Source organism: Pyxicephalus adspersus, chromosome 3 (assembly GCF_032062135.1).
Source record: "Pyxicephalus adspersus chromosome 3, UCB_Pads_2.0, whole genome shotgun sequence".
NCBI lineage: Eukaryota > Metazoa > Chordata > Amphibia > Anura > Pyxicephalidae > Pyxicephalus > Pyxicephalus adspersus.
Window position 1 is genome coordinate 130,948,615 of NC_092860.1, and position 17,075 is coordinate 130,965,689.

At 39.0% G+C, this 17,075-nt stretch overlaps 1 protein-coding gene across 1 annotated transcript in view; it reads left to right on the top strand.

The window, feature by feature from the left end:
- Nucleotides 1–309: 309 nt before the first annotated feature.
- The window catches only part of DHX15 (DEAH-box helicase 15), a 21,429-nt gene continuing 4,663 nt past the window's right edge, over nt 310–17,075 (top strand). Inside the window, exons 1-11 of the mRNA XM_072406384.1 lie at nt 310–477; nt 5,285–5,615; nt 6,335–6,528; nt 6,970–7,129; nt 7,847–8,065; nt 8,969–9,136; nt 10,603–10,689; nt 11,152–11,301; nt 12,049–12,157; nt 13,825–14,016; nt 16,706–16,828. Of these exons, the coding sequence (XP_072262485.1) occupies nt 311–477; nt 5,285–5,615; nt 6,335–6,528; nt 6,970–7,129; nt 7,847–8,065; nt 8,969–9,136; nt 10,603–10,689; nt 11,152–11,301; nt 12,049–12,157; nt 13,825–14,016; nt 16,706–16,828 (1,900 nt within the window). The 5' untranslated portion in view covers nt 310. The remainder of the gene's footprint in view (nt 478–5,284; nt 5,616–6,334; nt 6,529–6,969; nt 7,130–7,846; nt 8,066–8,968; nt 9,137–10,602; nt 10,690–11,151; nt 11,302–12,048; nt 12,158–13,824; nt 14,017–16,705; nt 16,829–17,075) is intronic.

The following is a 17,075-nucleotide window of genomic DNA, read 5'->3' on the forward strand; positions in this document are numbered from 1 at the left end:
TGTGAGCACCCCTGCAGTACACCCTGACATGATATACTTTCAGCCATATTCAGTTTAGTTCCTGTTCAAGCTGATAAATGAAAGCTGGAGACGCCCCTGTCCTGCCTTCTCCTCCCCATCCTGCCTGACCCACCCCTTCTAACCACCAGCACCAAACACATGGAGCTACAGCCCGGACGTGATGACGTCTTACGTACACCCCTCTGATAGGCCAAGTGATGTTTCTAAGCTCTTAGACAGTCCAATGAGTTAGTGCGTTTTTTTTCTCCTACATCACGTCGCTGTGTACGCCTTTCTTTTGTCACTGCGCATGCGCTCTCCTCCTGCTCGCGCTCCTCTCGAGTCCCGGCGCGCTTTCTTCCTCCATACACCCGAGCGCGGACACGTGACCCCCGAAGCGATAGACGTAGCGGACATGTCGAAGCGGCACCGGCTGGACCTGGGCGACGATTATACCCCGAGCAAGAAAAGAGAAGGGTGAGTGCGGGCTGTGAGTTATGATTCTTTCTTTGTGCGCGCTGGAATATGGCGGAGGCCGAAATGTGCCGGCTGCGGCCTATGTGCCTAAGGGGGATGTACGCTGAGAGGAATCCCACCCCTTCTCTTGGGGACTCACATCCCGGTTACCCGGGGCTGTGTACCCGTTACATATCACCCAGGAGATTCAGGAAGCTGCCAGTGTCTCATTAATAGGAGATTACCTAGAAAGCCATTGCTCCCCTGAGATCATGAGGTAATCCCCTCCCCCTCCCTGAGTGACAGGTATGCAGAGCATCATGGGAAGGCAGGTAGGTGGCAGGTAAGTAGCGCTCATACCTGGGGGGCTGCACAGACATTCCGCCATTCTCCATGTGTTCTGTGTAGAATTCTCTATCACATTGTCTATTCCTAGGGAATGCCCGGGGTCTCCTAAAGTGCTCACACCATGCAAATCCCATGTACTGACCTGCTGCAAATATCCACAGAGATAACCGCTCACCCTCTCCTCAGCCTTATTTGTTTCTTTTACTTTCTATTTCTTTGCCTGCAGCTTCCCGGCATATCCACATCCCAGGCCTTATTGCAAACCCCCATCTTATCCTGCACATCCCTGGGATGACTTGTTAGTGTGACGCCCCCTAATGACCCATCACCTGATGTGCAGGGTGACCTCAGGGGCCCCATCATTAATATTTAACAGGATTTACATAGCGCCAACATATTGTAGCAATGTACGATAACAGCGCACCTAAGCTTAGAATTTTTACTTTACATAACAGGGTAGACAATTAAAAAAACAAATCGCCTTGGCAGCCAAGAATGAATGGGAGTGCAAAGCCTCCTGGGATACCTACGTCACACATCCCGGGAGGCTCCTAGGTGCTCCTGCACATGCACAAGCATTTCAAGCCTTTTGGCTCAAACAGAAAAATTTGCCAATGTCACGAATGCACAGTGAGATCGGCAATTTTTTTTTTTCATACAACGTCACCCGACTCGTGCCTGGGTCGGGTGATGTAGGATGAAGAAGAAGCGGTGCCGGCTCCTGGACGAATGTTGGGACAACACGGGACCTGATGCAGGACACCCCTGAGCGATCACCCCCCCTAATTCTCGATGGCCTAGGCCAGGCGTGTCAAAGAATCCTGAATTTGAATTGCAGCTGGCCCGCCGCTGCACTGAAATAGCGCCGCTACTACAATTCCCAGCATCACTCGTGTCTATAGACCAGCGGCCTCTCTGCCTGGTTGTGGCCCCGCATTGGACTGTTTTCTTGATGCAGGGAATTGTAGCGGTGCTATTTCAGTTTCTAATTTGGCCCGCAACTTGTTTTAAGTTTTTAATTTTGGCCCTCTGTGTACTGTAGTTTGAAACCCCTGGCCTAGGCGATCAAGAATGAATGGGAGCGCAGAGCCTCCGGAATACTTGCGTCACCCATCCCTGGAGGCTATTAGCTGCTCCTTCTGCGCTTGCCCGAGCATCTGTGTAATAGATGAAGAAATATTTATGGGGGGTTTACTGTAAAGAATTGTCTGCTACTAAACACATGCCGCATTTTATTCCTGTAATACATAGTAATACATAAATAGTGCATGGTGGGAAGTTAATTGCTTTCTTCGTGTCCCTAAGCCAATTCACATGTATATATTCATAGTTTGAGACCTTTATAAAAATGCCCCCACAAAAAATACATATGACCATCTTGTTTAGCTCCTTCATCTTTATTTTTGGCCATTCTGAGATTTCTGACATGATCGTCCATCAAGAAATAACTGTAAATGTGAATTTGTCTGCAACATCTCTCTAGGACCTCAAGTATTTTTATAGGAAACGTCACAACATATAGGGGAGCATCATTGTTTTATTTCTTCTAGTTTTTGATGTGATAGTGGGGAAGTATAAGAACATTTTCTCAGGTAGTGGTGTTTGGACCCAATTAGGTTTGCCTTCTCTTCAGTCCAGGTGACTATGGTCTCCATCACAGGAAGTCTTAATAACTTGGATTTGCTGCTTTACCTGTATGACCCCAAAAAGTAGCTGAAACACTAGTTTAAGAGAGAACAGAACAATAAGCAGGTTAGAGAAGACTTATATTGTAGTAGCTGGTCCTATGGATGCTAACAGAATTGTCCAAAAATGAGGGCTTGAGTTTGAGGCTGAGACCCAATGCTTCTTATTCAGTGCATTTTAATGCAAAAGAAATAAAGCTTTCACATGTTTAAGCTTCTTTAGAAACATGACCAGAAGGTCTCCAGCATAGCACATGTTCTCTCATAACCCAAAGGCTGTTATTGGGTCTCATCTCTGTAATGGACGTGTTGGAAGGGCGTGAGATTGCAGCATTATCTTTGAAATTTTATTGAAAGCCAAGACTTAGCTTTGGGTAAAGGGAAATGTTATTCTGTGCAGGATTGTACTGCCCAGGCGCCGCACTGCAGGCAGGGTTGCCCTGTGCAAGACTGCCTTGCCCAAGTTACATGTCTGACAACAGAGAATTCTATTTGATGTCTTTATAAGAAGCATATGAGCTGACAAAGAGTTAAAGCGTACCTAAACTCAGAATTTTCACTTTACATAAAAGGGTAGACAATGTGGTGGTATGGTAATTCACATGGAGAAGATTGTCACCAGTAGAATGCTTGCCTTAGCTAGGAATAGGGGCAGTTATACATGATGGTATTTAGGGGCTGGTTCACCCATGACACTCTATCGCCTGCACTGCAACTTTACTGCCAGTGTGATTATTGCCTAAGAGATTTTTATGCTTGTCTTCAGAGAAGAAAATCCTCTCCCAGCTTTTTATTACCCATTTATTGTCCCTGTTGCTGAAATCACCCCCACCACTATTTCCAGTCTAGTAAAAGGAGCCTTTGATACCAGCAAAAGCCAACTAAGAAGTATGTATATGTAAAAAAAAATCACCTTTTATTTTTCATTTTGCCCAGTTTGTTGTAAACCTCCCTAAGAGCTATCCCCAACCCTCCATAGAATCCATTTTACAGGTAGAGAACTGTAGGTGGGAGTTATTCTTTTGTATTGTTAGTTGTCTCTCTTGGTATTTATAATGTTTATATGGAGGGAGTCTGTAAAAAAAAATGGTTTTATGCCTATTATATGGATCAGTTGTGCTTCTTAGCTGGGCAATGTGACACCTAATTACCTAATTTGCCTAATGTAACGGCTCCCTATAACACATCTCTGCTTTCAAATTCCTCATTGAACACTTGGGCATCACCACCTATGTTCTGTTAGTGGTTCAAGAAACCCAAACCAGGAAGTAGAAGCATGGACTTACTGGCTCATTTCACGGACTGAACAGAATTTGATGTTATCTGGTCTCTAGCATCAATGGATAATAAATTAAAGCAATGTTTTGCTTATGCAAGGGTGCAGCAGGGTCATGGTGGGAGGATGGTTCAAGTTCACATTAGAGTAAATGTGCTCAGTGTGCGTTTGTTTAAAAACTCAATACCTCAAATAGGTAATTGTAGTGCTTGACCTTATTGTTGGTAAGCATGTGCCCAGATCATGCATACTAAAGTATTTACATATTCTGAATATGCAGTAAAGCATTTTACAATGAGACCTCATTCAACTCCCTATCTGTTAGACTAGTTCACATGGATGGTTAAGTACTACACTTACTGTTGCTCAGCTGCATCCAATAAGCCCCCAACAATCACAGGCTTATTGTCTATGGTGTTCGACGGATGTTTAACAATTGTGGGCATTCATTTAGGCACGTCTTAAAGCAGAACTTGACCCTGGGGATACATACCTCCTTTTTGTACTGTCACAGGCACCATCTTCTCCCTTATTTTTTTTTCGCTTCTTGATCTTCTGCCATCTTGATTGGCCGGCCTGAGATGACATAACCCCAGCACAGGGGCGGTCCTGGCACCCACAAGGAGAGCCTGACTTTGTGGCTGAAAGTTGTAAAAACTATAAAAAGGTGTTTTTGCTTACTGAACCCAACAAAAAAAATATGTACAGAAACAGTGCATGTTTCTTAAAGGGAAACTATCCTTTAAAAAAACAAAAACACTTTCCTTTATAAGTGGATAGCCGTAGGTCTCCAGCCTTCCTGTCTTTTCTTCCTCCTGGCACTAACTGGACACTGGGAGCCACCATCTTCTTCCTTTTCTTCTGAGTTTCTTCCCAAGTAACCAGATCTCACACTGCACAGGGTTAAGATCAGATGATGCACTTCAAGAAAATGTAAACAAAAACAAAAATGTCTTGCTAGATCAGCTTTTAAATGCTTTGTACCATGTCACTTCACATAGTCCAGGTCTGGTTGGCAAACTAGGCATAGGTTTTCCTCATAAAGTCGCAATATGCACTAGAAGAGATGAGATTGGATAACTAACATAAAATCAATACTTGTGAAATCTCAGTAGACTGGTTGGCATCATGCCTCTAAAAAACTACAGCTGCTACTAGCTCCTTTGAGATCAGTAGAAGCTCGTGTTTCTCTCTGGTTGCTTTATAGTACTTAGTTTAGACTAGGCTCAATTTCATGCTTTCAGAATTCTACCCAACCTTAGAGTAATATTAAACCGTATTTATAACGTGCCAACATATTACACAGTGCTGTACATTAAATAGTTCTTATGCTTTTTAGGATGTATCAGACTTTTCCTATACCTCTGATATCTGCATCTGCCTGTCCATCAGGTGAAGCTTTCATTTTCTTTCTTTTATTTCCCCTTTTTTTGTATGTATTTTGTTGCTATGGTGTACAGTCAAATCAATAAATCACTTAATATTTTCCTTTTAAATTAAGTTTTTGCTTCTTTGCCAGGAAGGACAGAGATCGAGATAGAGATGACCGATCAAAGGATCGAGACCGGGATCGGGACAGAGATCGTGAAAGGGACAAGGATAAGGATTCACGCAGTGCATCAAATACCCCATTTATAGCAGCTGGTGGAGTTCCAGCTGTAAAACCAGCAGCACTTCCTCAAGGCATTAATCCATTCACTAACCTTTCCCACACACCACGGTATTATGAAATCCTAAAAAAGCGACTTCAGTTGCCAGTCTGGGAGTACAAGGAGCGTTTTCAGGAGATCTTCACCAGGAACCAGTGCTTTGTTTTGGTTGGAGAGACTGGTTCTGGGAAAACCACACAGGTATCTGTTGTTTTGGAGAAAAATGGTGATAAATATAATTATGTACTAGTGGCATGCTCCATATGCCAAAACAAAAATTGTGTGTGTATCTGCTATTCTCCTATAACCACCTTACATTTCTCAGGTGTTATTTTGACAGCAGGGCCTTGTCCTTTATCCTATCTAATAAGTTTACCAATATTAAAATTAACCCTAATTGCCCCTAATTAATTTATCCCTTTCCTGATTCAATTAGTTCCCATACTTTGTATGTGAGATTATGAATGAGTAACTGGTATTTGCTTTAAGTTGCTCTCAAAACTAATTTTGTGGGTTATATACCCATAACAGTCAAACTTTAGTTTTTAGGTCTGTATGTGGGAAAGCAAGCATATGATTTAAAACATAATTTTCAATTATTGGCCCATTATACAGCACATTCTATTTGGGTTCCAGGATTGGCTATATTTGTATATTTCCTAGGCCTTCTCCTAAAAATGGGTTACCCTGCAGCAAGCCTCTAAGGGCCAATTTAAACTTTTGCATTACATTAGAAAAATTGTATCACAGTGCTTGATAATACACGCAATGAATTGTAGCCTTTTTCATTTGTACTGATGTACTAAATCACACAGTTGGGTAGTGTGCTGTAAGACACTGATAAAACCTTTTTTTAGTGTACAGCTGTAATTTTTTCTAGTAATTGGGTTTACCTTGTAAACTTATTTTGTGTATTGTAGATTCCTCAGTGGTGTGTAGAATACATGAGGTCTTTGCCTGGACCTAAGAGAGGTGTTGCATGTACCCAGCCCAGAAGAGTGGCTGCAATGAGTGTGGCACAGAGAGTTGCTGACGAAATGGACGTGATGCTTGGCCAGGAAGTCGGTTATTCTATCAGATTTGAAGACTGCAGCAGTGCAAAAACTATCCTGAAGTAAGTGTTTTTTTTTTTAACTCAAAGTATAAATTATAAGATAGTGTTTTGTGTCTTATATCGCAAAAAAAAAAAAAATAAACATACCTTGCTTGATCCCCCTTTTAATTTTGCAAACAGGCAAACAGTTTTTTTTGTCATACTCACTGCCCCTATCTCCAATGAAGACCTGGCTGCTCACAAATATTGCAAGTGGAATTATAGTTCTGCTTTATGCATTTGCATTTATAGTTTTAAATATGTAAACACATGCTAGCTGGTACAAGGGTTTGGCAGGAATAGTCAAACATCTGATTGGTAAGCACCTGATTGGTTTCCAAAACATCTAATCATGGGCAGCGCTGTCAGCTACACATTTCTTGATATTATATGTTCTCATGAAATATTGTTCTTTTGACATAGAAAAGTGTACTTGTCTTACATGGTTTCCTTTATTGACAGGTACATGACTGATGGTATGTTGCTTCGGGAAGCTATGAATGATCCGTTGTTGGAACGATATGGTGTAGTCATTCTGGACGAAGCTCACGAGCGAACGTTGGCAACTGATATTTTAATGGGTGTGTTAAAGGAGGTTGTGCGGCAAAGGAATGATTTAAAGGTAACTAATTATATATATTTTTATATATTGCAAATATTCTCGATCGATCTCTCTCTCGATCTCTTTCCTCTCCTATTTGCTGGTTTCATTAGTTCTTCTTTTTTGATGATCCTAAAAATAATACATTGTCTTAGGGTGAGAGTGCTTAGCCATTGTTGTCTATGGAGTAATTGGCATTGTCATCTAGGACAGGAAGGGGGATAGGACTATTGAACACTTCCTCATTTCATCTCAAACACAGTGGGAGGTATTTTGTAGTCAGCAGAGGTAGCTGAAAACAGGCAGAGAAAACCTGAACTTGGGACCTTACAAGATTTCTTGCAGGATCAACAGGGTTTTTTTGTTTTGTCATCTATAACAAAGATAAATATATGCATTTAAAAGTGCAGACTAAGGGCAAAATAAAAACAAAGTTGATTTGGGGTTACATATGTTTTAGTTATACCAAGTGACTTTTGCAATATGTAAACATGATATGTATATTGCATGATATGAATTGTTTAAATATGGCTCAGAAATAGCATAAAAGAACTATTCAGTATTCCCTTATTGTATTGCCAGATATGTTTTTATCACAAATTAGCCTTCATTTTTTTATCTCTAATCAAATGCTGCAGCATTTCCTATAAACTTGCATGAAAAATGTTTTTGTTCTTTTGGCTTTTTAATACTTCTCTTGTAGTTTTAAAGCTACCTTTCCTTTCTTGTTTGTTTTAGGTTATAGTTATGAGTGCTACACTTGATGCAGGCAAATTCCAAGTGTATTTTGATAGCTGCCCTCTCCTGACCATTCCTGGCCGTACTCATCCCGTAGAAATCTTCTACACTCCGGAGCCAGAGAGGGACTACCTGGAAGCTGCTATCCGTACAGTCATCCAGATTCACATGTGTGAAGAGGAGGAAGGAGACTTACTTCTGTTCCTTACAGGCCAGGAGGTTTGTACCCTGTCGGTCCTGACCAGCATAACTTTGTTGATACCCCTAAAATGGTGTGCAACGTTTGTCACTCATGGTCTCAAGAAGTCATGGGGAGGTTTTTTATATATAACAAAATATGTGGTATTGCTGTAATAGTTGTTATATGCAAGCTCAGGTATTTTGACTTGCCATTGCTTGTTGCAGGTCTGTGACTCTAAAAATTACATTGGATTAGCATGAATATAATTTTTTGTTTCAATATCCTAAACATTCCAACAAAATTGTGGTTTAAAGATAGTCCTAAAGATCCCTTGCAGTTCTTTAGGGTATACAAAATAGCAATACCGGAGTAGTTTCCGAAATTGTTAGATTGTATCAATATAGTTTTTCTAAAAAGTACAGTAAGTGGAATGTATATTAAAATGACTTATATGTTATGGCTGCGTATGTTAGGTTGGGTAAGAGGGCAAAGTCGATATGGGAAGAATAATGGAAAATATAAGGGAGAGAAAGTGGGATGAACAAGATAGGGAAAATAGGAGGGTAGGGACAAGACCCAATAATTTCTTTTAGAAAGATAGCTATTATATTGATGATGGGTCCAATTGGATGTATATTGGCCCAGGAGGTCTAAATTTTAATAAAGAAAATAGAATTTACTTGAGCAATGGCCGTTAAGCTATATACACACATGTCAGAATATTCCTGCCCGACACAAACTGTTGTGCGTTTGCTGTGCGAAAATCTGTTGTGTGTACAGCTGTTCTCCGACATTCATCAATCTGCCATGGCAACTTTGTTTTCATCCCAGTTTTTTATTGGTTAAATATTTGGTAGTCTTCCTCTGTGATGTAATCTGAAATAGTTTGTTGGTTTAGATATCATTTATTTATATTTAATCTTTTTCTTTGTCCCTTCTAGGAAATTGATGAAGCCTGTAAAAGGATTAAACGTGAGATTGATGACTTAGGCCCTGAAGTGGGTGACATAAAAATTATCCCATTATATTCTACCCTACCACCCCAGCAGCAGCAAAGAATATTTGAGCCCCCTCCACCCAAGAAACCAAATGGTGCAATAGGAAGGAAGGTAAGTACAAAAAATTCATCTGAAATGCTCTTCAACATTATTGTACTTGGATGGATGGTGACTTTATTTTTAGGCAAAAAAGAGTACTGAACAGTAAGTTTGAAAGCAATGTTCTATTGGAGAACCATAGCGGCCCTGGAACTATAGTGCGAGGTAGATGGTCTTGGGTATTTTTATACCCAATCCCTAAACTAGTGGCCTGTGGATTATTTAAATGCGGCATTATCTGCTGTCTGGTCTTCTCAAAACTTCCATTGGTATGCTACCCATTATGGCTATTGCATATAAATAGGCATTGTTTCTTAAATTTTCTTATTAGTAAAAACTGCAAATCAAAGGCAATTTCATTTTTCACATGTCTGGGCTGAAAGCTCCCTTTCCTTTCATGTGTCCTGCATTGTAAAACAATTCATCAAGGACACTTCTACGTGTCAGGAATTAATGAAAAGGAAATGTTGAATTTATAGCTGTCCATAAAATTTCATTTATTGTTGCATTGCATATACCAGTGCTGCTAGCCTGTACCGATTAAGAAATCATGTTAATGATTTGATATGGCTGTAAATTAATTTTAAGCCTCTTCAGATGCCCAGGTATCCTCTCTTCTACATTCAAATAATCTTGCAGTTCATGAAAGACATTTTCAACATACCAAATATAAATGTAGTTTTGTTGATCAAGCATGCATACAGCCCTGGAAGATATAAAATTATTAGAACTGTGTTATGTATATACTATGAACGATGTTATGAACTGTATATTCGGTATACTGGATTCAATAACTACCCACCAGGCCAGTTTTTTTTTTAATGCTTCATGAAAGTATTGTGATTACATTTAAACAATGCAGCTTTTTAATTTACTTTTTTTGAGGTTTATAAATGGATACTAGGCACTGGTATTTAATGCTCTACATTAAAATATTGCGTGGTCCTGAATGATCCTGGATTTGTGAATGTAAAAAAACAAACTAAGGCAACAAATCTTTGTAAGGTGCCAAAACAAACCCGAAATCAAGGCAGATATCAAAGGCCCCTCAATTCATAAATGTATTAATATTTTTTTTTTCTTTTCTAATTAGGTGTAGTTTAGGAACAAAAAAAACAAAACAAGAACCAAAACAAAAATGTTTTTTTTTTTTTTTTATTGGGATCCTTAATTTTAGCTTGTTTTTTTTTTTTTTTTTTGCACTGGAGTTTGAGTATAGGTTATTTTGGGGGGGGAAAGGAAGCCTCACAGTGGTATTACAAGAAAAACAAAACCATGTTCACATTATTCCCATGGCTATACTACAGTCATACCCATGTGGTAGAACCTAACTTTTAACTGCTGGAAATTGTAAGTTTTCTTCTGTTTAAAGCTAATGTCATTGATGCCTATAGATGGTGTAATGGCCCCTGGCTTCTTTACAAGTACTTTTTTTTATTTATTTAAAGTGTTTTTTTGTTTTTTTTTTCCTGATTTAGGTTGTTGTTTCCACCAATATTGCTGAGACCTCGTTAACTATTGATGGTGTTGTATTTGTCATTGATCCCGGGTTTGCTAAGCAAAAGGTATGTCAGTCCCAACCCTCTGAATCTGATCAACAGAAGAATTATGTATAGAAGCTGCACATGTGAGATTTATTACTAATTTTAGGAAGTGATTATTATTTTTGCTGTATGTTTCAAACCTGTTGGCCTGAACTTCTAATAAAATCATCTGCACCGTGGCGAATGATACTGTCATATATGGTGAAAGTAGAAGGGGCTCCCCCCCATCCTTTTTAGGCAAAAAAAATTCACCAGTTTGTACCTGCACTAAATTTATTTGCTGCTTTGATATGGGTTATATCTTACAGTTGTAATTGTTCAACTACATAATTACATATTTCTACAGCTATCCAGGGATCTGCACTATTTGCTTCAAAAATGTATTTTGAGAGCCTTATAATTAGGCATGCAATAAAGTAAGGTTAATGTAGGGTTATTTTCACTGGTGCTGCACAAAATTAATTTCAGACTGCTTTATTCTAGGTGTACAATCCTCGTATTAGAGTAGAGTCTCTTTTGGTGACGGCTATCAGCAAGGCTTCAGCCCAGCAAAGAGCGGGCCGTGCTGGTCGTACCAGGCCGGGGAAATGCTTTAGACTTTACACAGAAAAAGCATACAAGACTGAGATGCAGGTACGTTGTTATAACACATTCAGTGGTAAATGGAAATATCTTTCCTGTGAGTAGTTTGACTCCAAGCACTATACAAGTAGTAAAGGCCTGACCAGTGTAGTGCTGACCATCAGATATATCAGGCATTTATATACTGTACTTTTTTTTAAATTTTAATGTTTACTTATCTGTATTATTGTAAACTTACAATGTCTTTATCCCTTTTCCTTATACTCATAAAACCTTTTTTCCGTTGATTAACCCCCCTAGCCGTAATCACGAGTCACACTCAAGGTCGTTAAAAACTTTTTTTTTTTTTTTTTAAACCCACTTACCTTGCTCTGTTGCCCCCCCCGGCATCCTGCTGGTCCCCACAAGTCCTGGAAACACACCCTTCTTCGAACTCCAGCGACTGCAGAGATGGTCTCCGGGGTTTCCCGGTGACGTCGGTGCGGGCAGGTGGATCAGCGGGAAATTTAAATTTTGTATTAGATTCAATACAAAATAGCTGTATTGAGTCCAATACAAAAAAAACTTCATATAATGTTTTATTTTTTTATATTATTTATATAATATAAATGCCACTGTACAGTTACTTTGTTTCACAATTTTTTTATTTTTAACAGAAATTTGTGTTTTGCAAGGCATCATGCCTTTCTTATATAAATATTCCATTATTATAATCTGCATGGTGGTAAAGCAGTACTATTTCTGAAGTGACAAGTTTTTGTAGTAGTACCACCTAAATGTATCTTTATTCTTTTTTAGGACAACACATACCCTGAAATTTTACGGTCTAACTTGGGTTCAGTGGTGCTGCAGCTTAAAAAGCTTGGTATTGATGATTTGGTCCATTTTGACTTCATGGATCCTCCAGGTAAGTGCTTATTTTTTGCTTTGCAAAATATGAACTGAAAATGCAAATTGGTGAGATTTATGACTGAAATTTGCAACACTTTAGGGTTCTATGGTATGTGTAAAATAAAGAAAAAATAGCTTATTGTACATCTCATCAGCTTAGGAGGTGCTAATCATCAACAAAATAGGATGCCATAACATTGGCCGAGGGGCCAGGTTATAAACAGTCCGATATGTTTAACAAGCAGTAGTTATTCTTTAACGGAGACATGAATGATCCTTTTTGACCCACCCCCCACAGATTCATCTTTTGATCTGACTTTGTTCTATTTACATCCAGTGGTGAATTTTTCACTTCCCTGGCAGCACCCGTGCATTATAGCCCCAAAGCCAGAGGCTCAAATGTGATGTGCAGGCTCAGTCAGGCACTGGATGTAAACAAATCGCAAAAAAACACAATCGCCTGGTTTCAGGTAAGTATGCATCTGTGGAGAGGAAGGTGCTAAAAAGAAGTATTCTTTTAATGTGCACTTTTATACTTCTAAAGCAAGCTCTAGCTGACCATGAAGTGACTTGCTACGCAGTGCCTGCATATTTTAAAGTTGCTGCAAAAGAAATGAAATTCTTTCTAAACCCAGGTCACTTACCTGTAGTTTCTCTCTTGTCAGATAATTTACAATTGCCTGTAAACAAAAAAATTTTAATCTTAAAAGAAATTGACAGAAAAAATGATCTTTATAGGGTTTTATCTGGAATATGTTTATTTCCCTAGTGGTTGAACTTGATGGACTTTGAAGTCTTTTTTTCAACTAAACTATATGTAACTGGTGTGTCCGCTTGCATCGGTGGTTAGTGGAAAATTGCCCCACTAAATTGGTGATCATTGTGGGTGGCAGAATAATTTGCCACCACTTAAAGAACCCTTAAAAACATCATGAGGAAAAAGTTTTATCTGTGAAATATTTGTCAGTCAAATGGTGGTCTAAATTGCTTCAGTAAAATAACCTGTTGCTTCCTGTAGGCCTAGGGGTGTATGTGTGTTTTTCATTGTCTTGAGCGTTGCAAAAATATAATTTCTATACTTGCAGTGCATTACTTAGCAGAACACACAACCTTCATTATTTCTAAATACAATGAAGTCTTATCGGGTTCTGTACATGGTGTTATAAACAGTTCTAAAGGTGTTATAAACACTTGGCAAAGAAATGAACAAAACACATTTGTACTTCAAGGTTATACAGATGGCAACTTGGTTTGTTGCATTGTTAATTGCTGAGTGAGAACATGTTATGTAAGCTGTTTATTTAATCAGTGTATTAGGCTAAGCAATGGGTTGCATATTGGTGTTTTTTTTTTTTTTTTTTTTGTATTAGTAGTTCTTTTCTTACCCATGGTTTTAGTGCATCATTTATTAATGCAGTTAGTGTTTGCTGCAAATACATACAACATGTCCATTAAAGTTCTTTTTCAGCTAGAAATCCAGTTGCTGACAAGATTTGTATGGTCACAAACCTCTGTTCTAGTAAGAATATTACGTGCAAAACTGTCAAGCAGAATGGGGGGAAAGTATGAGCTTGTTTTAAAAATCACAATTGCCATAATAGTGTTTTGCCTTTATTTTTTTTTTTATTTTATTTTTTTTTAATCTGGTTGGTGTTCTAATGATCCTTTATTTGTCTGCCATAGCACCTGAAACATTAATGCGAGCCCTGGAGCTGCTGAATTACTTGGCTGCCTTAAACGATGATGGTGACCTGACTGAACTGGGATCCATGATGGCGGAGTTTCCTCTAGACCCTCAGCTTGCCAAGATGGTTATTGCCAGTTGTGAATACAACTGTTCTAATGAGATCCTATCCATAACCGCTATGTTGTCAGGTAATAGCAGGATACTTGTAAAGGTGATGCCTGTTTCCCTCAACACACCTCTTAAGACTAAATACAAGTCAATGTAGCTTTAGAATAATGCATGATTAATATATTGTTTTGAAAGCACCTTTTGTTTGTAGAACATTGGTTGCTTGTAGAAGAATTCTCCAACAAGCTCACAGACCACTAATGGTACATACTGTCTTTCACTTGTTGCAATGTTAGAATAGCACTTTTACAAATTACTGATTACCGCGACTGTGTCTATTTGCCAGTCTAGCAGTCTTGCACTTTTGGTGGTCTTTGAGAAGTTGTATTGGTGTGTCTGAGGGAAGAGTTTTTTTTTTTTTTTTTGCATTGCCCACATCAGCCGACCAGATTCTTGCTTTATGCTTCCATACTGCACATTGCAGGTAAAGACCTGGTTGTTGTTGGCCGTGCAATTCTTTAGCGCATTATTAGGGTTTGTTGCCTGAATGGTTTACAAAGTAACAGTCACAAGTTAGTAGCCAATGAAAGTGCCCAAAAACACATTCACAACTACATGTAAAGTATCCACCCCTTACACCACAGTGTAGGTACTTCTATACTTTATTATCCTGGCTATGACAAACCTCATTCTCACATTGGTTTTAAAATGTATGAAGAGAAAAAATCCACTTGTTTGATGGTTACCATGTAGAAGTTTATACTCCTGGCCTCAGCTTGGAAAACGGAGCTCTCATGTAGTTGTTAATGTCACAGCTCTACAACCCTTGTAGAATGTTTACAGTTTATTGCAAGATGGCAGAGAGAGTTTAACAAATCACTGGGTACAGTAAGCCACTTTTAAACATGCCCTCAAAGTCTAATTTAAAAATCGGTAATGTATTTTCTTTTTTGTTCGTTGGAGTATGTAAATATTTTTTAGCTGCGTAATCCCTATCGTTCTTTATTTTATTTTTTTTTTTATAGCTGTTTTCAGATGATTCAGACTCAGAGCAGACGGGCAGGGCAGAGTTATATTAAGTTTGAAGGTGGTGGCAGTTTAGTGTGTGTGTAGGCAATTTATATTTTCCTCCAAAAGGTACCGGAAATGTATCTTCTTGTACATATCCCTAATACCTGCATGTCCATTCTAAACCTATTCATGAATTTGCATGAAGATCCAAAAAGTCTGGTTACATGGTGAAAAAGAGTAAATCTGACATGGAGAGTTAAAGCTTGAAATGAACATAAAGTGCCCTGTTCCCCTCTTCTGGCCCCTGTGTGGAGGCAAGACTCTTAAGTCTGGGTGACATCCTGAACATCACATAAGTAAATCTGCTATTTTATCTCTTAGAATTTACAAATTTTAAACATTTGAGCAGTTATTTGTATTGCTTACATGAAACGTGGCCGAATAATTTTTTAAACTTCAAATGTTTTGTGGTGCAGGGGGCATGAAGGCCACTTTGTCCACAACCTTAATTAGTGGCCGCTAACGTGGTAAAGTACAAGAATATTATAAATTCTTTTTTAAAAGAATATGGGTTGCCATTGCTGTCTTTCCGATGCAAATTTTTTGGCTGTCCCTAATTCCTATGCCTGAACAAAATGCAGGTAAATGGCAGCCTGCACGTCTGTCAGTGCACATTTCCTTTATATCAATTCTTTGCATTTCATCAGTGTAAAAAGTCTTTGGAATGCTTCACCTTTTTTATATTTGCGTGCCTGATGATCACACATAACTTCATGCCAGCAATCTAATTTTAACATGGCAAAATGCTTATTTGTTTTGCACTTAAATCATAGTATGGCAGTCAGTGGGAAACTCTTTGATCCTGTCATACAAGCAGGTTTTTGTTTTCCCCTGACATTGACAGGTAGGGAAAACTCTGGAGAGGCCTCCACAGCTATCTGATGATCCTGGCTTATTTTAAGTGCTAATCAGAGCCAGGGAATTGTTAACTTTTACGTAGCACACTTTCCAAAGCTGAAGAAAATGGAAACAGAATTAGCTGACTCGAACAGATGTTCTGTTTAGTTAGGTAAATAAAATACAACAGATTAGCGCACAACTGGGTCTACAGGTAATAAATGTGCCCCCGTCAAGGGCTACTTAATATAAACTACCATACATTGTTACCAGGAGTAAGTATTTTGCCTTTATTAAGCATATATACTTTAAAATGGTTGAAAACTCCAGTTGGGATCTTTCCATTTGTTCACATTGTAGGTATGTAGGCACATGCAAGAAAGGTGCCTTTGAAAACATAAATGACCCTTGTTTAAATGTTTATGCTACAATCCACTACTGCCACCACCTCCACAACGTTCTGTGGTTTCATTCAGCTCAATCTACGGAAAAGCCACAAGTGGCCACTTGGCTGCAACTTAGTTTATAGGGCGAGACTTGATGAGGCAGCCGTTCGGAATAATTTCTTTAAGACCTTGTGATCGTAATGCATACAATTGCTCCAGTGATGGCTGTCATGTTGTTAACTACAAAAGTATTAGCACTTATAATCAGGTTCTCTGTAGTTGTGAAACCCTCTTGTCTTACAGATGTGGTTAGTTGTTGATGTAGTAAGCAGCCCAAGATGCAGTTGGAGGCCAATCCTGCCCTGCCCTGCCCTATGCTCTGTGCACTGACCTAGCTAGGCCTTGTTCCTCTGTCAGTGAATGCGTGACTCATCGATATGGGCATTTGTGTTGGGCCCATACCAACCTTGTTTAGTCCCACAGTGTTTTATTCGACCCACGGAAGTCAAGAAAGCTGCTGACGAAGCAAAGATGAGGTTTGCCCACATAGATGGCGATCATCTGACCCTGCTGAATGTTTACCACGCTTTCAAACAAAGTGAGTTTTCCTTATGAATTGTTCTGCTATCTGTTTTATTTACTAAGTATTGTGGGTGATCTTGGGGCTCATTTACACCTAGATTTTGTCATGTGGTGTTTACGCCTAAAGCAACTGGCTTTTTTGTTTGCTTCTTAATTAAAGGATGCATGGAGAAGTTTGTCACTGCATGAAAACGCCAAACTAAAACACATAGGATGTTTATAAACTATCTTGTATGTTTCTTGCATGAGATGTTGTTGTTGTT